Here is an 18467-nt window from a genome sequence, read left to right as displayed (position 1 = left end):
CATCACCACAGTGACGACACACCCTCTCGATTTGTTTTCTTTCTGCATGTCATCATCACCACCACCAGGTTATGGTAGGCTGTTTGCGCCCAACCACATCTCTGCGCCCTCATTAATTCGCGACAGCCAAACCAAGCCTGCTCACCTGTCTGGTAGCATGCAACAAGTGTTGCTTCTTTGACCTGTTGTTTTGGCCTTGTTGTCGCAACAAAGCCACAAAGGTTCCCAGCCGGCCCATCGCTCACCATTGTCGACCGACCGCGTGCTCGCGACTCCATCATCCGGTTCTGTCCCACCTGATTTCGCTTTTGATTTCCCGCGTAGCGCTACCAGAAACTCCGAGACACCAACACCATGAACAACCGACAATCACTCGTCGACTACCTAGTCCAACACGAGCCCAGCTTCAGGAAGTGCGTCTTGCCCATTCGGCTGATGCCACCTCGCTCCATGTCAGCTAACCCTCCCTTCCCACAGAGCCCGCCTCCCAGCCCTATACTCCGACTTCACCACCCTCCGCACTCTCAATCCCGACGGCTACCAGGCCAACATCTCCGCCTGGCGTTCTGCCCTCGCCCACCTCACCCGCTCCGGCTTGGCCCCCGCCCCAAAAGGTTCAACGCCGAACCTCCTCGTCCTCAACTCTGATGAATCCCTCCTGCGCGCGCTCGAGTCCAAAAAGTACGGCCGGCCGTTAGCCTTGGGCACCGTAATTAGGGAAGCACTGGCTGCCAAGGACCTTATACCGCTGCATGACTTCCTCGCATCCCCAACGAGCATATACTACCAGCCATGGCTACCATCACCGTGGGCTGTAGCTGGCGGTGTGGCGGGCTGGGCCTTGAAACAACTAGGTGTAGCAGATTGGTTGAGGGGCAACGGGCTACCAAAGGGACAGTACGTGGTGATCGCCAACGTCCAAGAAGCCGGCAAGCAGTTCGCCGCAACCACCGCATCCGCCCTAACAGACAGCCGCTTCGAACGCACCTGGTCCAAAGCCCACTTTCTGCATACGTACAATGAGCAGGTCAAGCTGGAGCAAGGCAGCGAGGGCAAACTCCTCAGCGAAACCGATCTCGACGTGTTACTCGTCTTTCTCTCTCGCGACAAGGACCTTATCCTTTATGACGGCTCCACCTTTAAGATCAAGACTCCCTCTGATGATCAGCAGGAGCACCAAAGCATAACGCCCGAAGACACAACAGTCGCTTCCATCAAGGAACTCATTTCCTCCCTGACGCACCAAACCCACGCCCTAGCGGGCCGCATCTCGGAACTCGACAAGACCGCCCGCCAAGCCGTTCAAGCCAAGAACCGAATCGCAGCCTTGGCAGCCTTGAAACAAAAGAAACTCGCCGAGCAGAGCCTGGAGGGCCGCTACGCAAGCTTAACGCAACTAGAAGCCGTCGCGTCCCAGATCCAACAAGCCAGCGACAGCGTAGCCATGATGAAAATCATGGAAACTTCTTCGCGCGTGCTCGAGTCGCTCAACGAGCAAGTCGGTGGCGTCGATAGAGTTGAGAACCTCACTTTCAAACTCAGAGAGCAAATGGCCGAGGTGGATGAGGTTAATACCATTCTGGCTGAGGCGGGCACGACTGCTGCTGGTGGGGTGGTGGATGAGGAGGAGATTGATGAGGAACTGGAGGAGATGTTGGCGGAGCAGGAGAAGGAGAAGCAAGCCAAGGAGGAGAAGGAGGAGGAAGAGAGGGAGAGGGATAGGGAGAGGGAACGAGAACAAGAGAGGGAGGCGGAGGAACTCAGGAGGCGATTGGAGGCGATTGGGGGTGTGCCGGTTGTCGAGCCGGGGACAACGGCGGGGAGCAGAAGAGAAAGGGAGATGGAGAGGTTGATGAAGGGTATGTCGATTGATGATGAGTGATTTCTTATGGAGAGGGATATAGATACCATGTGTTATTCCAGTAGGCAGTGCTAATGGTTTTGGTAGGTTAATTACGAGTATACCAACTTTGTTTTACTTCGGTCCCTTGTTGACTACGACGACGATTACGAGTTTCACGACTGTTACGATACGATGTTGGATACCCACCGCTTTGGGATTCAATCATGATGGATACTTTTAGGGTTTTGCACATAGAATGCGACTGGGATGAGCGAGCAAGGTTTCACGACCAGGACATGATCACGAATTTATGACAGGGCGTTAAGGGGTCTGATGTTTGTTTACGTTGTCTACGGATGATTCACTCCATCACGAGCTGAGGTACGGAAAGGAGTCAGCAATCGAGCCATTTTTACAGGTAACCAACCCTCTACTGTATTCACACAAGACCGTGATATCTTTCCCATCCAACACAACTCCAAAACGCCAGCCAGGTCTCTCGCTCGCTCTAATCAAGATCCATCTCAAACCAAATCCCATGCTACACTTTTCGTACCCTTTTCTTTTTTTCCCCATCCACCTAATCAAGACATTAGAACTCCTCCACCGCGCAATTAGGATGCAACACATAGACAATGTTGCCCTCTGCCCTTGCCGAGGTACCTTCTCCCGCGGTACCTTCTTCGCCAACGATTCCTTGTCCGCGGATCGCCATGAGAATGTTGTCCTGTTTTTCATTTCATTAGCAGTCACCCAATATGCAGGAAGAACAAGGGAACAAAAACATACCTTGACCATCCTCTTCAAAACCTTGCCCACCAACCTCCTCTCCTCGTGATACTCCTCTTCCGTTGCCATCTCCTCCTCCTTTTGTTCGAGGTACCACTCCACCAGCTGCTCGCCTTCGATCCCTTCCCCTGAGCCTTGCGTCTCGTCTTCGGCCACCTTGGAGACGATCAGGTTCACAATGGAGATGTACTTGTCGTACGAAATCGTCTGCTTCTCGCGATGCGCTTGCGAGGGTGCCGCAGACGGCTGGCGGGCAGCTTCACCACCCATGTCGACGTCGCCGTCTCCGTCCATATCAGCCTCGGGCACGCGCGAAGCAGCAGCGGCAGCGGCTTGCAAGGCCTCGGGGGAGTCGGCGGGCGGTTCGGGGACGTCTTCCTCGTCGTCTACTTCGACGTCGTCGTGTTCGACGGAAATGATCGACTGCCGCAAAAGATGGAACGCCTCGTTTACGAAATCGGGCGTGATCTCCTCGACGCAGTTGGCCTTGGCAATGGCCTCGGACAGACGAATCATACTCTCCAGCTGTCTGACGGTGATTCGGTAGCTGTTCTTGCCGATGCCACCCTGGGCGTCGTCGGCGCGCAGGTCCTTGTACCGCTGCACGAGGACTTCCTTGGCTTCGTCGGTGAACTCGGGGCGGAAGGTGCGTGCGAAACGAATGTACCGCTGCAGTTGCTCGGTAGAGAACTCGGGCTCGATGGCTTGGTCCCGGTTTTGGTGCAGGCCGACAATGTGTTCGGCCAAGTGGCGGTCGACCTGCTCGTTGCACTCGTCGAGGATGACAAAGAACAGATCGAAACGGGACATGATGGGCGCCGACATGTTGATGTTGGCGCGCAGGGTGGTCTTGCGGTTGTAGCGACCTCCGACCGGGTTGGCAGCTGCTAGAATCGAGGTTCTGGCATTAAGCGTAGCCTGAATACCGGCCTTGGCAATGGAAATGGTCTGCTGTTCCATGGCTTCGTGGATGGCAACCTGATCGGCAATGTCCATCTTGTCGAACTCGTCGATGCAGCAGATGCCGTTGTCAGCGAGCATGAGGGCACCGGCTTCGATGGTGAATTCACCGGTCTCCTCGTCCTTGACCACGGCAGCCGTAAGACCAGCGGCGGAAGAGGCCTTGCCGGAGGTGTAGACTGCCCGGGGAGCAAAGTTGACGACGTACTTGAGGAATTGGGATTTGGACGTCGAGGGGTCGCCGACGATGCAGATGTTGATGTCGCCGCGGAGTGCCATGCCTTCGGCGGTGGTTTTGGAGACACCAGACAAAAGCTGCAAGAGGATGCCCTTCTTGACGACCTCGTGGCCGTAGACCGTGGGTGCCAGGGACTGGACGAGGCGTGCGTAGATGTGGTCGCTGTGCACCATGGCACGGAGGTCTTCCATCTCGGCAGAGGTGTAGGAGCTCAGCAGAGCTTCCTGGGCTTCCTTGATGGTCTCGGCTGTTTCGGCCGCCGCGCTGCTGTTGAGGGTACCAACAATGTCCATAAGGAGGGCATCGCCAGAAGCACCGATTGCCGACACATCAGGCGTCACCATGCAAGCCAGGAACGCCAAACGGTAGGTAAGATCGCGCACACCCAGGGCCTTGAGACCAGAAACACCACTGCCACCGGCATCCGCACCCCGATCATCACGCACCGACACGTTCCTCACACCCGGCAGACCCAATTGACTGACATCCGGCACCACGATCAGCGCACCCGTAAAGATACACTTCTCGCCAGCCTTGGCGCGATCCACCAGTTCGCCGCGCAAAATCACATCCATTGTCCTGGGCATGCTTCCCGTGGGAATCTCGCTACTGTTTTCCTGCACGCGCACCTTTTGCCAATCCACAAAGGTGCTCTGCCTGATATCTAGCTGCCACGATGTGCGGTTCTGGCACGTCAAGTTGGGACACTGCGTCGGTTCGGTGTATCGGAACGTCTGCTCGACATTGGGAACGACGGCGTAGCAGGCCTGGCAGACAAAGGTGGCCAGAGCCAGCTCGGGCCGGACCTCGGAGGTGCGGGTGACGGTGCCGCTAATGGCAAGAAGCTGGCCGACGTTGCGGGCGCGCATGGAGCGCACGCGCGAGACGAGGGGCAGGTTGTAGAAGGCAATGGCAAAGAGCTTGTCGGTTTGTTGGTTGGGGTTCTTGATGCCAAAGTCGGACTGGCTCGCGTTGGCGCCTCGTGTGCTGGCGGCTGTCGTGGAGTGGGCGCTGGATGCCGTGGGCTGGCGATGTTCGTTAAAGTATTGGGGTTCGTGGGCGGCGATTCGGCTATGGAGGGCGGCTGTGAGGAAGGGAAGGAAGCGGTAGTACGAGTTGGTGATGGCCTCGGCGAGGGTGCCGTCTTGCCATGAGGCGACGTGCTTGTAGTCGACGTAGAAGGTGGATAACGAGTAGGTCCTCATGCCGTGGATCTGGGCGACGTAGTACTTGTCTGTCGTGACTGCGCTCGAGGTTGGTTGGCCGGACGAGGTGGGTGTTTCAACGTAGCTGGCGCCGGTGTCAGCAAGTGCACCAAGTGGTACATGTTTGGCTGGTTTCTTGGATATTCATACCCGTCAATGAAGGCCTCAAAGGCTCTCTGGACCATGACACCAATCCTATCCTGAACCCTGGGAATGTCGGCAATGTTCCGAGGCCTCGAGCGGACGGGGACCTGATCATCAGCGAACCCTTCCTCGCCCTCATCTTCGCTGGCCGCTCCGAGGCTTTCTGAGGGGGGGCCTCGTGGGCGAGCTGAAGAGGAACTGGGATGACCGTTTCGCGCCCTGGGAGTTGCTCCTCCTCGCGAAGCGATTCCGTCCGACATCATGAAGCCAGCATCGCTGGAGTGTGCCATTGGTGTTGCCATTGTGATGTGGTCCACCTGGGTATCAAGGGTTGGTGGATATTGGTATTTGTCGAGGTCAAAAATCAAGTAGACGTCGATGAAAGCCCAGGGGACCAAGGACTCGTCAGTGAATGGAGGGGAACTGAGTCCTCCCTGTCAAGAAAACACGATAAAACACGCGCCAGAAAAGCTGAAGCGCGCCAAGACCAGGAAGCTGGCGCGCACAAGTGGGGCCCTCTTTAATGGCTTCGCTAGTGCGATATGGACGGGCTAACTGCATACTACCCGCCTTGGACTCCAAGAATTCAACCTCTAGGTTATATCGCCGAAAGCGATACACTTGCTGTAACGAAGCATCGCCATTCGACTGTGTTGATACAACAACCCGACTTGCCCTCAGCTATAAAGGAAAAAAACCTCCTGGTAGAAGTTGTCTATCATGATTTGAGTGATTCCAGGACTTTCCTGCTGACTGAGGCTTTTTGCGATTTTCTCCCAATTATTCCCTTTCCATTTATTCTTAAAAATCCTCCAGCAAGATGCTCCTTCCTCACAAGCCGTTGCAAAATGGGTGATGCTCCTTCCATCCATTGAACAACTTCTTGTGTGTATCGACGAAGCAAATTTTTCTCGGGTTGACGCCCTCTTCTGTCGGCACTCTTCATCAAGTGCCACACAATTGTCGTCGCTCCCTCGGTTCCTCGAATGCAGTGTTCCCTCCCACATCAACCAAACTGTCAATCGCTCTCGTCCAATTCCTCAGCCTTTGTTGACATCCATCAGCCAGCATTGCCATAGCATTTTGCCATTAGAACCGGCCAGCTGCCAGGCCAAGTCCGCCATGGTCATCTATAACATCCGAGTTACGTATGTATGTCAGGCAAGGTACAACACAGGAAGATGAGTAAGTGAGGTCGAACCAGTCAGAAGTGGTCCGACCATGCTCGGTCCCAAACTCCAACATCCCCGAGACATACAGGCTGCAGTGTCACCACAGCTTCATCTGGGCTGATAGGCTTTAGCCGAGAGCATGCCAGCCCTTCACCACCCACATCAACCCACGGCCAAGAAGACCATGTCCTTGCTTGACGTGACGACCTTCTGCAATCTGGTATCCGCCTTCCCCTCCTCCGATCAGATCTCTGGGCTGAAACACCATGTGGGTGGGCAGCGTGGCAGCGAACCTGATCTATCTTTGGCATTACCCCCTTCCTGACGTCTCAGCTTCTTCTACCACTCCACAAACCAACAGCACCGTCAGGTCAGATAGTCTCTTGATATCAGAATGACTTGACAAGCGAAACAAAGACACTCTCAGCTGACTCGGCCAAACAAAGCTTTGTGTCAGACAATAGCGTACCTGGGCTCGCATCCAGTCAGTCAAAAGCCCAAGATGAACAGCAACACAGATTTCACTCAGCTATGGCATCGCCATCTGGCCAACCTCCGCCATGACTTTTCGACTGGAGCTGTTGACAACGTTCGTGTACAAGCTTCGCCTTTGGAGCCGGCAAGGAGCGTGGATGGCAGACGAGACAGTGAAGCTACGCCCAGGGATGCTGATTATCATGATATCCAAGCGACGTCGCTCCCCGCTGGACTCGAGTGGGATGTAGACATAGACATGGTGATCGATGCTTTGCAGGAGCTTGAGGTGTAAGTACAGCCAACCTGACATCTGATTCCAAAACAAAACGGCTAACGGAGATCTGCAACAGTCAAAGCCCTATCACCGCCACCGAAGCCCTCAGCCCCGATTCACCGTGGTTCAGAGACCCTCATCTCCGCCGTGATGGCGATGGTGATAGGGATGTAGAGATTGAGACTGTGGCGTCGTCACCTCAAAATTCAAGCTGGTCGAGGACCGTCGCGCCTCCGAAAGGACAACGAGCCCGTTTATCTTTGCAACTGCAACCACCGAAAAGCCCGGTCAGCCTCTACACGTCTGCGCCTGCTGAGGGACTTGATACAAATGCTAGAGCACGGACAGACTGGTACAGAGATCATGCAACACTCCTCTCGCACTCTCAGCAGCTATACGAGACTTACTCGGCTTATCCAACATCACCAGGTTTCAGCACCGCTCGACATGAACCCGAGACCGAACCACCAGAACCAAAAACCAGGTTCGGCTCCACCTTCTCGCCCTCCCAGCGCAGTCGGTACGCACAGCTAGCCGAAGTAGTCAACGTCTTGATCCTCAGCTGGGCTACGACAACCACAATAATAACCGCCAAGCAACAAGGGCCAATCAAACTCAGTTCAAGTCGGCAAGGGATCAATACCTCCACAGATTCTGTCCGAAACTGCTTCAAACGACTCGGATATCGAGTTCAATGCCGACTGATTCCCGAGGACTATCCCACTGCGGCTGTGGAGACCATTCTGGCCAAGTTTCTCGCGGACTCTGACATGGGCCAGGAGAGGAAGAAGTTGCTAGTCATTTACTACGCTGGGGGAGCGGGCATGGTTGGAGGAAGGATGGTGTTTGCGAATGCGATTGGCTCGAGTCATTTCTTCTGGGAAGACATTCGCGAGCCCATCATGTCGAGTGAGGGTGACGTCTTGCTTATCCTTGACTGTCATCACTCTATGAGGTCGAATGGGAGCACAGAAGCAGAAGATCAACTGATGGTCGACCCGGGCCTGGCATCTTCACCCTTCGTTAAGCAACTCTTGGGCGCCTACGTTCCTGTTCCCTTGCCCCGAACAGATACACCCAACAGCAGCTCGAATGGGCGCATCACAGGAGCAACGCAAATGACCCAAACCCTTTGCAGGATTCTGGACAGCGCCTACGCTAGAGGAGACGGCAAGATATCAGTGCAGAGGTTGTGCTCGTGCATGAAAAGTGAGTTGCGACAGGACGGAACGGAACTGGATCAAATGGTGTTTGTTACGCAGTTGGGAGGAAGACACTTGATGGATATCGAGTTGCCTGTGTTGTCTGCCGGCATCGATATCGGCGTTAGAGGTGGCAATGACGTCGGCGGCGGTGTATCGCGGGGTATGGGAGTCCTCCGAGGTTGATATCACCGGGGAAGCATTCAACTACACCTCAACTTGGGTAAGTTTAGTCCCATTCGAGAGTTTTTCCTATCCCTGGGGCAATCACACACAGGCAGCTAGCGTGTCTGCCTGATCATCTCTCCCTCCAATCGCTGACTTTGGATAGTCTTCCGTCTGGTATGGGTGTTGGTGATGGAGAAGCAACAACCTGGCCTAGTCTCCGGCACAGGTGTGATATATCCCTGGGAGCTGAAGACCCTAACTCCAATGACACCCAATCGCTTTCCCTTTTGGAGATTTTCGGCATTTGCTAGCGTGTGCTCCATATTCCTTATTCCCGAAGCGGTAAACCGATGGAATATACGACATGGAGATTTTCGAATTAGACCATGTCGATCGACTTCCGCCTCGCCAAAGGACGTTCTCGTCACTTCTTCGTCACACGTCCCCATCGTGGGAAGCGTGTTTTCAGCGAGGCATGGGAGCGCCTGCGTGGATCCTGCAAGGAGCACTGAGATTCCATTATGTTCGGTTTTCCATCAGAGAATGTGAACGGCTACATTAGATCCCGAAGTGAACCCCAGCTACCCGCACGCTCAGGGTATGCAATTGGCAACAATGACAGACATTGTCTCTGCAGGACTCCACTGTATCAAGGGGTCTTCATCTGTCAAACTCGAAACCTCACCTTCTTCATCAGTATCGCCGTCATAGTCAACAACCCTACGGGCTTGTGTCCGAGCCCACGTGCCGAGGCTGCCGCGAATAGCGTCAAGATGATGAGCCTCAAGACGTGCCTCATGGCCACCCTCGTTTCTTCTTTTGTGCGGGGCTAGCCGTTTCCACCATTGTACGGTCGCAAGATGGACGATAAGGCATTGCATCTGTCACATTCGTTGATGCCTATGGGTGTATGGCCTTGTCAAGCACTCCAACATCACTCGCCCCCGCTTTTCCTGGATCAACCCATCTTCAGCTTGGCGATGCTGGTCAGTCTCTGGCTTCAGTTGTCATGTCCACCCATCTAGGATAATGCTCGGCACGAGGACATGGCGATGTAGATGGAGCGTTGTCCACATCCACTAGCTTCTGTAAAGTCGCAAATCAGAGCAGGCTGGGTTCTGGATTATCATGGTCGATATTGTGGACACCATCAAAGGGCTCAGCCTTTGGACTCATCACAGACACACATGACACTAGTAGCTGTTGGGGCGTGATATCGTCAGCTTGCAGCTTGAAGGTCAAGGTTGTGATATGGAAAGTTGAAAAGGAACAAGAGAATGACGAGACGTGTGCAAGGAAAAGATATAAGACCGCTGTCTTTCTATCCTCAACAGCTTCTGGACACCATCATCAACCTCATCGTTCCCTTCTAGCAGCATTCCACATTCTGCAACTCATCATGGCCCCCTCTATTCAGGAGCTTTACCATGACTTCGTGGGTAATGATGTACCCAACGCGAAGCACAGAAGATCGTCCTCATCCTTCGACCCCAACGACATCTCCATCAACGCTCGTCCATGCGACCTGGGTCGTGTTTCTGGCCTTGTCGATGACATTGCCTCGTACAACTGGGGCGACATTGACTTTGCTCAAGACCGCAATGCCCGTATCTCCTTGCTGTCCAAGGCTCGATCTTTGATCGCAGCCCTTGAGACCCCAAGAGAGACTTTGCTGAGGCATATTGGTGCCGAGGTATGGCCACTACGTGTCCTAATTTAGTCAAAACACCACTAACCGACATTGCAGACCTCCAATTTCTACACCATCGTTATCGGCATCGAAACCAACCTCTTCCACGAAATGGCCAAGGACAGCGGCTCTCCCAAAACCGCCACCCGTCTTGCCGAAGCCATCTCCTTCGACCCGGATCTCATCCGGCGCATCCTCCGCCACCTGGCCTCCATGAACCATATTATCCAAACCGGCGAAGACGAGTACCGCCCCAACAACTTCTCCAAAGCCCTTACCACCTCTCCCATTGCCGGCTCTTACCAGTTCTATCGGAACATTTGCCTTCCCGCCATGATCAACCTACACAAGTGGCTCAAGACCAAATCCTACCAATCCCCCACAACCACCATCGACAACCCCTTCACGTTCGGACATCAGACTTCCCAGACCTTCTTTGAGGTGATCGGTTCAACTGCAAAGAACACCGAGCACTTTAACGATCACATGGTTGCCTACTGCCAGGGCCAACCAGCATGGTGCTCCAACAGCGTCTACTCAGCCGCCGACCGTCTTATCTCGGGCTTTGATGCCTCTCCCCAGCCAGACGGTTCTGACCCAGTGATGCTGGTAGACATTGGCGGTAACGTCGGCCACGATCTCCAGACTTTTGTTTCCCATTACCCTTCCCACCCCGGCCGGCTGGTGCTACAGGACCTCCCCTCCGTCATTGCTGTCGCTCCCCCGTCTCTCACTTCCCCTCTTCTCAACGGGAAGTACGTCCAACTTCAAGAACACGACTTCTTCACACCTCAACCCGTCGTCGGTGCACGAGCGTACTACCTCCATCACATCATGCACGATTGGCCGGACGCCAAGTGCGTTTCCATCTTGAGTCAGATCAAGAAGGCGATGAAGCCGGGGTATTCGCGGCTGTTGATCAACGAGCAGGTCATACCTGAGAAGAAGGCAAGTTGGGAGGCGACGTATCTGGATTTGTACATGATGGTGCTGTTTGGGGCTAGGGAGCGGACGGAAAAGGAGTGGCTGCGGCTGTTGGAGGATGGATGTGGATTGAAGGTGTTGGGTATGTACGGACCGGGAGGAGGAGTGGAGGGGATCATTGAGTGTGAGGTTGCATTAGAGGAGTAGTTTGTGAGGTATGAGGTATGAGGTATGATAAATGGCTGTTGGGGGAAAAGATGAACAAAATGCAGGAAGAAAGAATAGTGTTTTATCTCAAACCTGCGTATTAGTCTATGAATCTGTTGGGGCTGCATCTGAATCAGTCTTTTCGGCTCAACTTTCTACGCCCCAGTGGAAAATTCATATCGTTACGATCATCAACAAAGTGCCATTGCGCCTCTTCAAAATGTCTCGGACAAGCTGAGAAGACATTTGGCACATGCGAAAAAAAAAAAAAAAAAAAAAAAAAAAAAAAAGAACAGCAGTAAACCAAAGCCCTTGGTAGGGAGCGAAGACAGCAAACATCGATCCACCCAGGGGTCGAACCTGGAACCTCCTGATTCGTAGTCAGACGCTCTGCCATTGAGCCAGCGGACCTTTAATTTGATGAACAAACGATTCAAGCAATCGGTTTAAGTTTGGAGAATACAGAATGTCAGAAACTGTCACTTTGAAGAAGAAAAACTTTTCTACTACCCGGGAGACCCTGTCTGTCATTGTCCAGTTTGGCTCCACAGATCTCCAGGGCCGGCGGGTCCGTGTGGCGGGAACTGTGGAGCTATGGAGCAATAGTGGATCACTGGTCTGGAACATCCCGCGGTAAAACTGGAGAAGAAGAAAAAAAAAAAAAATTCTGAGAGGACAGACGCCCCATGTTCAAGAGGATATGTAAATGGACGAAAGCAATGAAAAATATATCAAATCACCTCAATACGGTCCGCTGGCTCAATGGCAGAGCGTCTGACTACGAATCAGGAGGTTCCAGGTTCGACCCCTGGGTGGATCGAGGATTATCGGGTAGCTATACCTGATCTTTTTGATTTGTTGCTTTTTAGCATCGGCCCAAGACAAGCGCAAGACTGTGTGTCGTCGAGGACACTCCTTCTTTTTTCCACCACCACACTTTGAGATTGTATCCGGACATCTTGATTACTTTTTGAATGTGAAAAGCTTCCATTTTACAATCCATTAGTTTCCTAGCTGTAAAAGTGCCTGCAATTTTCCATCATCAAACCCACCATCACTCATTCCCGTAAAAGAACCTCAAAGGACCAAAGCAATCAAACCAGCCACTAACCCAAAGATTCCCCTACTGGCACCAACAACCACCGCCCCATTAGCAGCAGGCGGCGCACTCGAAGCAGCCGGCACTCCACTCTCGCTCGTCACCGTATAAGTCAACGTTCCCGTACTAGTCACCACCGTCCCCGTCACACCTCCCACCGCCCCAGTCGTAGTATCACCACTCCCAGTCGTTGTATATGCAGCAGTAGCAGCAGCAGGAGGACTCGACACAGTAGGTGTCGATGCAGTAGGTGGAGACGGCGGCGGCGGCGGCGGAGGAGGAGGAGCACCTTGTCCATAACCATCACTCCCCTGTGGTCCTGTCGCCGTCCCAGTACCGGTGGTAGAAGAAGAAGAGGAATCACCACCATACCAAGCGGCATAATCCGGATTTTTGAGCAGTTCGCCGCCGAACGGTTTAGAGGGGTCAGGCGGGTTCATTTTGTCAAAGGGGAAGTCGCCGTCGGGCTGGGCGGCGGCTTCGCGGGCGGCTTGGTCTTTGTATTGGGCTAGTTGGTCGGGAGAACCGTTGACAATGCCGATCATGCCCTTTGAGCAGTGGGCGGGGGTGGAGCAGTAGAAGGGGAAGGGGGCTGTGGAGCCAATGGTCACGCGGAAGATTGATGGCTGTTTTGTTGCTGGGGGTTAGTGATGTGTTGAAGGGGAGGGCATAGACGAGAGGAGGATAGGTGGATGGATGGATGGATGGATGGAAAAGGGGGGATGAGAAGAATAAAAAGATCAAAACAGATGAAAAAAGGAAAAAGACATACATTCTCTTCATTACTCTTCGCCGGCAAAAACCCCGAGAAAAACCGTTCCTCGGTATCCGCCGTCGCAGGCTCGCACGGGTGGTCAAAGGAGCCCTTGACGACCGAGTTGTTGCTAGGCAAAAAGTGGAACTCGAGGATATCGCCCTTGTTGGCGGTGATGATCTCCGGGCCAAAGACGAGCCCGTCCGCTTTGATGACAATGGTTTCGGCTGTTACTACCCGCCCAAAAAGGGTGCTAGCGAGCATGGAGATAATCCATGTCGCGATGTGACTGTCAAGAGATAACATAAGTAATTGAGTTGGGATGTAGATGAGCTGGTGGGAACTGGGTGAAATGTCTCGCTGAGTGACTGAGGATGAACGAGTGTCTGGGGTTCAGCTAAATACAGGACTGGAACCAGGAGAGACTGGTGAGGGAAGCGAGAGACCTGGAGGGAAAGGGTCCGGTGAAGGGGCGAGCCGGACCTTAAACCACCCAGTGTCATATACTGAGGAGTGATGCTGTCTACTACGACCTCCTTCGACGGCCTTGCTCCTCCGTTCTTTCGTCTCGAGCCAAGCTGGCTTCGTTGGCCCTGCAGCGAGCGTGAGTGACGGTGGCACCGCTGACCGTTTGTATCATATATGAGGTGACATAAACAGCCAACGCCGACATCATAATGGTCTCTTGTTCTCTGTTTGGGAACACCTAATCACATGGACTCGTTACGCAGGACTGTCGAGACGTCCCACTGTGGCCAATGGTGTGACTTTAACGCTGGTAAAAGTCTTGCACAAGGAGGCAACCGAGTCCGCGAGTTCATGATTGTTCCCGTCTCTTGGTTGTGCCAGCTTTGGTGTACAATGGACGGGTAGGAGATCTAGGTGGATATCGTGGGAGATGAACTGAGAAGCGGTGGTAGGAAGGAACATGATTTTGGAATTGTGAAGAAACCTCTGTTTACCAGATATTAGCAATGAACGTAAAGACAATAACAGCCGTTTGTCAAGTTTGGCTTATTTTTGGGTCTTTACCTGCCCACAGGTGTTTCCAGGCTTAAAGTGCTGGTGATATCCGAGGGTTGCCTCTGTCTTGTACCTGCAGTGTCATTGTCTGAACAAAGGACCGAACCTCATCGTTCGTTCCTGAAACAGTTTCATCCAGGTATCACGGCATGAACGATTCACGGGTGTTTGCTTGGACAGCATGCTCGACCCTGGCGAGGGAGTGATGTCGCACCCAACACAGCGTACAAGGCAAATTTGCGCTTGTGTTTTTGTGTCTCCAAACGGGCCGTCCGTTCACTTTGAGTTGTCGAGTCTTTTTTTCGGCGTAATGGTGCCACAATGAACGAGCGTTCGTACTGGCGAGATGTGTGCCCGTTCGCCGTCTCGTCCTTCATGCCAGGTAGTAGGAGCAGACAGCCACCATGGCCATCACCACTAAGCTGCCTAGAGGCACAGCCTTTCCCAAGTTAATGCTCAAGTTATTGGAGCATTTAACAGGGAAACTAAGTTCTGATAGGTATCGGTCGATGTACCAGGCTCGGGCTGAGGAGATATCCAGGGAGCCATGCTATGGACTCGGAAATCGGGAGTGGGCTTGTAGGCGGGATGGTGAGGTGCGTTTGGCGTAGGCTTCGGGTCTGTTTCGGTGTCAGCTGTGGCACTTGAGAATGTGGTAGCTAGAAATCTCAAAGGCGGTGGGTTACCAAGCAGGCCGAACGGAATCGCGTTGGTTGTCTTTTTCCATCTCGAGGCGAAGGCTGGGGACACGAAGCCGAGTAGCAGTGGGATGTCCATTCGAGGCATCAGATGCTTATTGAACGTCGGTAGATCGATTCGTTCGATTATGGCTGCCATTGGTATGATGGTGCCTCTCCATGGTGCGGCAGCTGTTGTCTCCATCACCAGGAGCAAAATACCAACAATAATCCGGAGAGTTGTTCGTTGGTAGGAAACGGGTTAGCAGCCAGTTACAGCACTATCAGGGATTACGCTAAATTAGCCATGTGTAAGATAGTGCACCATCTAAGTACCAATTGTTGAGTTCCTGCAAACAAATGACCCCTCTTGACCTCAACACCGAAACCTTTCACCACTCTGCCAATTCCAGACTTTGACCATCCCACCACCGTCGCTGACTGCCGAAAAACACCCTCGGCCAGTCTTTCGCCAGTGTCTGCCAAGACAAAGACATCAGCCGCCCCAACTTTCTCCCTTTCGTCGCATTCTCTGCCGTGTCCGCAATACGCACCCCCGGATTCCCTTCCCGAGCCGGTAGATCAACAAGGTCGCCCTGACGAGCTTTAAAGTGGCCTCGATACCTGCCCCGCTGGCTAAACATCGCTACCCGATTCACAAAAGATGGATCCGCCAACCGGGTGATCTAACGAGATGACAGCCGGCCTCGACGAGCAATATACAACACTATCCCACCTCGTACGATCCATCTGTTCCCCGATAAATAATTTCTCTCGACTACTCTTGGCGCGAAATGTTACCATGAAGGACGCGCGGTCTGCCCGGAATCCGGAGCGACGATATGATGGGAAAAGAAGGGAAGTGGCCTCAATAGGGCTAATATAAGGATGGAAGATTCGGATAATCCCCACGTTTAGTCTGCTCGTCAGTTCCCCAACCACCGCCCAACATGAAGTCCTCGTACCTGTTGGCCAGCCTTGCCTTGGGCTCTACCACCCTCGCAAGGCTGATTCCCCGCGCGGATGTCGATAGCGGACAGTGGAAGTGCCGTTGGACTGGTCACTGCCTTGGTATGTCTTGATATCAGGAGCATCTCCAACGTTGCCTACATGCTGACAGCCCAACAGGCGACGAGTGCGAGACCAACCGAGACTGCGATGGCGACCTCGTCTGCCGCAACTACGAGTGCGCAAACCCTGGAGGTCCAGTCAAGCCGACCACCACGCGCAAGACCACGTCGACCACCAAGACAACTAGAGGTACTCGTCCCACAAACACGGTACCTCCAGGCTGTGTCTGGCCCGGCCATTGCTTGGGTATGCCGCCCCCATGAACTCCCCTTCTCCCACATGCTAACACTCCTTCTTCCAGGTGACCCCTGTAAAACCGAAAACGACTGCGACGCCGATTGGATTTGCCTGGCAGGCAAGTGTGCTTCACCGGGACCGACCATTCCCGTTCCCACCACCACTCGGCCTATCCCTCCCCCAATCACGACGACGAGGACTACGAGTAAACCAACCACCACCACTCGGCCTGTCCCTCTCCCGTTCACCACGACGACAAGGACTACAAGCAAACCAACCACAGTGCCGGTGCCTACTACCACGAGCGAGCCACCTACTACCACAAGCCAGCCACCTACGAACCCGGGAAACCCCAGCTGTGGTGATAATCCTTTAGCCTGTATCGGTACGTCGACACTGTTGCGTCTTACCCTGAAGAATAGCTAACCAAGGGTGCTGAACAGGCTCCCCATGCTCCATCGATGCCGACTGCAAGTTCGATTTGATCATTTGCCAGAATGGTGTTTGCGGACTCTGAACGAGAAATCATAATTATCATATGGTCGCTGTAGAAGCGGAAACTTCCTTACGAACCCAAAACACATCTAGCACCTCCTTCCCGCCGACGCGTCCCGTCTATCCTCTGTCACCGTAACTTCATGTGTAACAACAATCCCCTTCTGCTTCCAATTCCTCCCACTTCCCCCCGAGTTCTGGGGTTCTATCACGTCTGCCCCTCTTTCCACCGACATCGTCCTTCCACGGCCTCCTCCACTGCCCTGTGCCACCACATCGGTTGTAGCAATGTCCCTACTGCTCGCGGTTGAGCTCCAACTTCCTCTCACCATCTTCCCATCGTCCGAGCTCACAATATTCTCCTCACTTCCCCATAACGTATCGTCTGACAAGGGGTGTTTGCTGGTCTTGCTAATCACGACCCTGTTCCTCGGCCCTCCCTTCTGACTGCTGGGAGTACTGTCCAGTGCATATCCATTGTGTCCCGATACACCATCCTTGCGGATCCCCGACGTCCCTCCGCTCAGCGAGATGATACTCTTCTCCATGAATCTCTTGACCAGCGGATATACCATGGGCATGTTCGTCAAGACAAAACTGACAAAGCTCTCCCTCACAGACCAATACCCACTCTGCGCTGCATCCGTATCTCCCAACGTCAAGATACACACACACCGCAGAATCCCGAATGCCATCTCGATGAACCCGCCCGAGAACATCAACAGCAAAAAGAACTTTTTCCTCCACGTCAAGTTACTCTTCCACACCATTGGCAACGGAATCGCCAGCAGGTAGAAATCCGTCACCGTGTTCATCACCATGACAAACACCGTCTGCAACTCGCTCACCGCTGGCGTGCAATTGTTGCCCGGGTTCGGATAAATCTGCCACTGCTTCTCAAACGGCACGCACTTGAATATAGCCACGCACAGACAGGCCATGTACGTGGCCGGCATGATGACGTACGCCCCGACGACCCACATGCGCATATTGTGCACGCCCACGGTCAGGCGGGCATAGTAGACCGACCAGCATGCCTTGAGTAGCCAGAGAAGGGTGGTGTAGAGGAGCAGTCCCGCCACGTGCGCTTTGGAGCCGAGGATGCGGAGTTGGTATTCTTCACTTTGCGGGGAGAGAAGCGCGCGATCAATGTCGGTGATGCCGTTGTTGGCTAGGCCATGAAAGGTTGTGACGAGGACGTGGGCGACGGTGGTTTCGGCTGTGTAGGTGATCTGGAGGGTGTTAGCTATGTGTTCAAGAGGAGGGGATCAGAAGACGACTCACCAAAGCAGCAAACATCAAAAAGTCATCCAACGCCAGCTTCCGCCATCCCAACTGGCGAATTCTGCTGAAGTATCGGAGGATCACGACAATGTAGGCTGCGCCTTGCAAGCCCCACGCTTCGCGGACGAACCGGGCCGCTTCGGCTTGTACATTTTCATCGGATGTCCTAGGGACAAGGTACATGGTTGCGGCTGTGTAGAAGGCCTATGGGGTGGAGGAAGTAGTGAAGAGGGATGTAAAGAAACCTCTAAGATGTGACTGACTCAACAAACAGACTGAAGGAAAGAACTGAAAACGAACAAGCATGCTCTTGTTGATGTCTTGCAAAGAAACAAGAGAAGACACTCGACATGTTGACCTGCCGACCGACTGGACCCTTCTCCCTATGTATAACTATGCGAAAAGAAAAAGAAACGACGGCTCGGACATAGATCTCTTCTACATGCGTCTCATCTCCTTTCTGAGCTTCATCTGGGTACCAGTCCCTGAGACCCTGCCTAAATTCCTCCGGGTAACAAGTTGTCCCGGCCGGGC

At 53.6% G+C, this 18467-nt stretch overlaps 7 protein-coding genes and 2 non-coding genes across 9 annotated transcripts; 5 read left to right on the top strand and 4 right to left on the bottom strand.

Annotated features, from left to right (window-relative positions):
• Window positions 1-354: 354 nt before the first annotated feature.
• Window positions 355-2158, top strand: B0T23DRAFT_448389 (Snf7-domain-containing protein; the record flags this gene model as incomplete). Its single annotated transcript, XM_062841045.1, has 2 exons — window positions 355-413; window positions 478-2158. 2 exons carry the CDS (start codon window positions 355-357, stop codon window positions 1880-1882), a joined length of 1464 nt encoding a protein of 487 aa, XP_062688544.1. The 3' UTR covers window positions 1883-2158.
• Window positions 2159-5641, bottom strand: B0T23DRAFT_238395 (putative replication licensing factor). Its single transcript, XM_062833999.1, has 3 exons — window positions 5186-5641; window positions 2633-5120; window positions 2159-2570 (listed from the first exon to the last, which is right to left on the bottom strand). The coding sequence occupies exons 1-3, from the start codon at window positions 5479-5481 to the stop codon at window positions 2436-2438; spliced, it is 2919 nt and encodes a 972-aa protein (XP_062688543.1). The 5' UTR covers window positions 5482-5641; the 3' UTR covers window positions 2159-2435.
• Window positions 5642-6765: 1124 nt separating this feature from the next.
• On the top strand, window positions 6766-8796 carry B0T23DRAFT_238357 (uncharacterized protein). Its single transcript, XM_062833997.1, has 3 exons — window positions 6766-7116; window positions 7179-8527; window positions 8636-8796. Exons 1-2 carry the CDS (start codon window positions 6854-6856, stop codon window positions 8488-8490), a joined length of 1575 nt encoding a protein of 524 aa, XP_062688542.1. The 5' UTR covers window positions 6766-6853; the 3' UTR covers window positions 8491-8527; window positions 8636-8796.
• Window positions 8797-9779: 983 nt separating this feature from the next.
• Window positions 9780-11432, top strand: B0T23DRAFT_238367 (S-adenosyl-L-methionine-dependent methyltransferase). Its single transcript, XM_062833998.1, has 2 exons — window positions 9780-10165; window positions 10220-11432. The coding sequence occupies exons 1-2, from the start codon at window positions 9872-9874 to the stop codon at window positions 11291-11293; spliced, it is 1368 nt and encodes a 455-aa protein (XP_062688541.1). The 5' UTR covers window positions 9780-9871; the 3' UTR covers window positions 11294-11432.
• A 200-nt stretch (window positions 11433-11632) lies between these two features.
• B0T23DRAFT_t352 lies at window positions 11633-11704 on the bottom strand. The gene has a single exon. It is a non-coding gene; the product is annotated as a tRNA-Arg (tRNA).
• A 337-nt stretch (window positions 11705-12041) lies between these two features.
• Window positions 12042-12113, top strand: B0T23DRAFT_t384. Its single transcript has one exon. It is a non-coding gene; the product is annotated as a tRNA-Arg (tRNA).
• B0T23DRAFT_366041 (uncharacterized protein) lies at window positions 12081-13452 on the bottom strand (the record flags this gene model as incomplete). Its single annotated transcript, XM_062836381.1, has 2 exons — window positions 12081-13018; window positions 13165-13452. 2 exons carry the CDS (start codon window positions 13450-13452, stop codon window positions 12371-12373), a joined length of 936 nt encoding a protein of 311 aa, XP_062688540.1. The 3' UTR covers window positions 12081-12370.
• Window positions 13453-15796: 2344 nt separating this feature from the next.
• On the top strand, window positions 15797-16671 carry B0T23DRAFT_456720 (uncharacterized protein; the record flags this gene model as incomplete). The annotated part of the gene is made up of 4 exons (XM_062841268.1): window positions 15797-15917; window positions 15975-16163; window positions 16219-16539; window positions 16598-16671. The coding sequence occupies 4 exons, from the start codon at window positions 15797-15799 to the stop codon at window positions 16669-16671; spliced, it is 705 nt and encodes a 234-aa protein (XP_062688539.1).
• On the bottom strand, window positions 16611-18371 carry B0T23DRAFT_238347 (uncharacterized protein). The gene is made up of 2 exons (XM_062833996.1): window positions 17934-18371; window positions 16611-17881 (listed from the first exon to the last, which is right to left on the bottom strand). The coding sequence occupies exons 1-2, from the start codon at window positions 18114-18116 to the stop codon at window positions 16739-16741; spliced, it is 1326 nt and encodes a 441-aa protein (XP_062688538.1). The 5' UTR covers window positions 18117-18371; the 3' UTR covers window positions 16611-16738.
• Window positions 18372-18467: the final 96 nt, after the last annotated feature.

Source organism: Neurospora hispaniola, assembly GCF_033458365.1.
Source record: "Neurospora hispaniola strain FGSC 10403 chromosome Unknown B0T23scaffold_9, whole genome shotgun sequence".
In the NCBI taxonomy this organism is placed as follows: domain Eukaryota; kingdom Fungi; phylum Ascomycota; class Sordariomycetes; order Sordariales; family Sordariaceae; genus Neurospora; species Neurospora hispaniola.
This window is presented reverse-complemented; position numbering and strand designations above follow the sequence as displayed.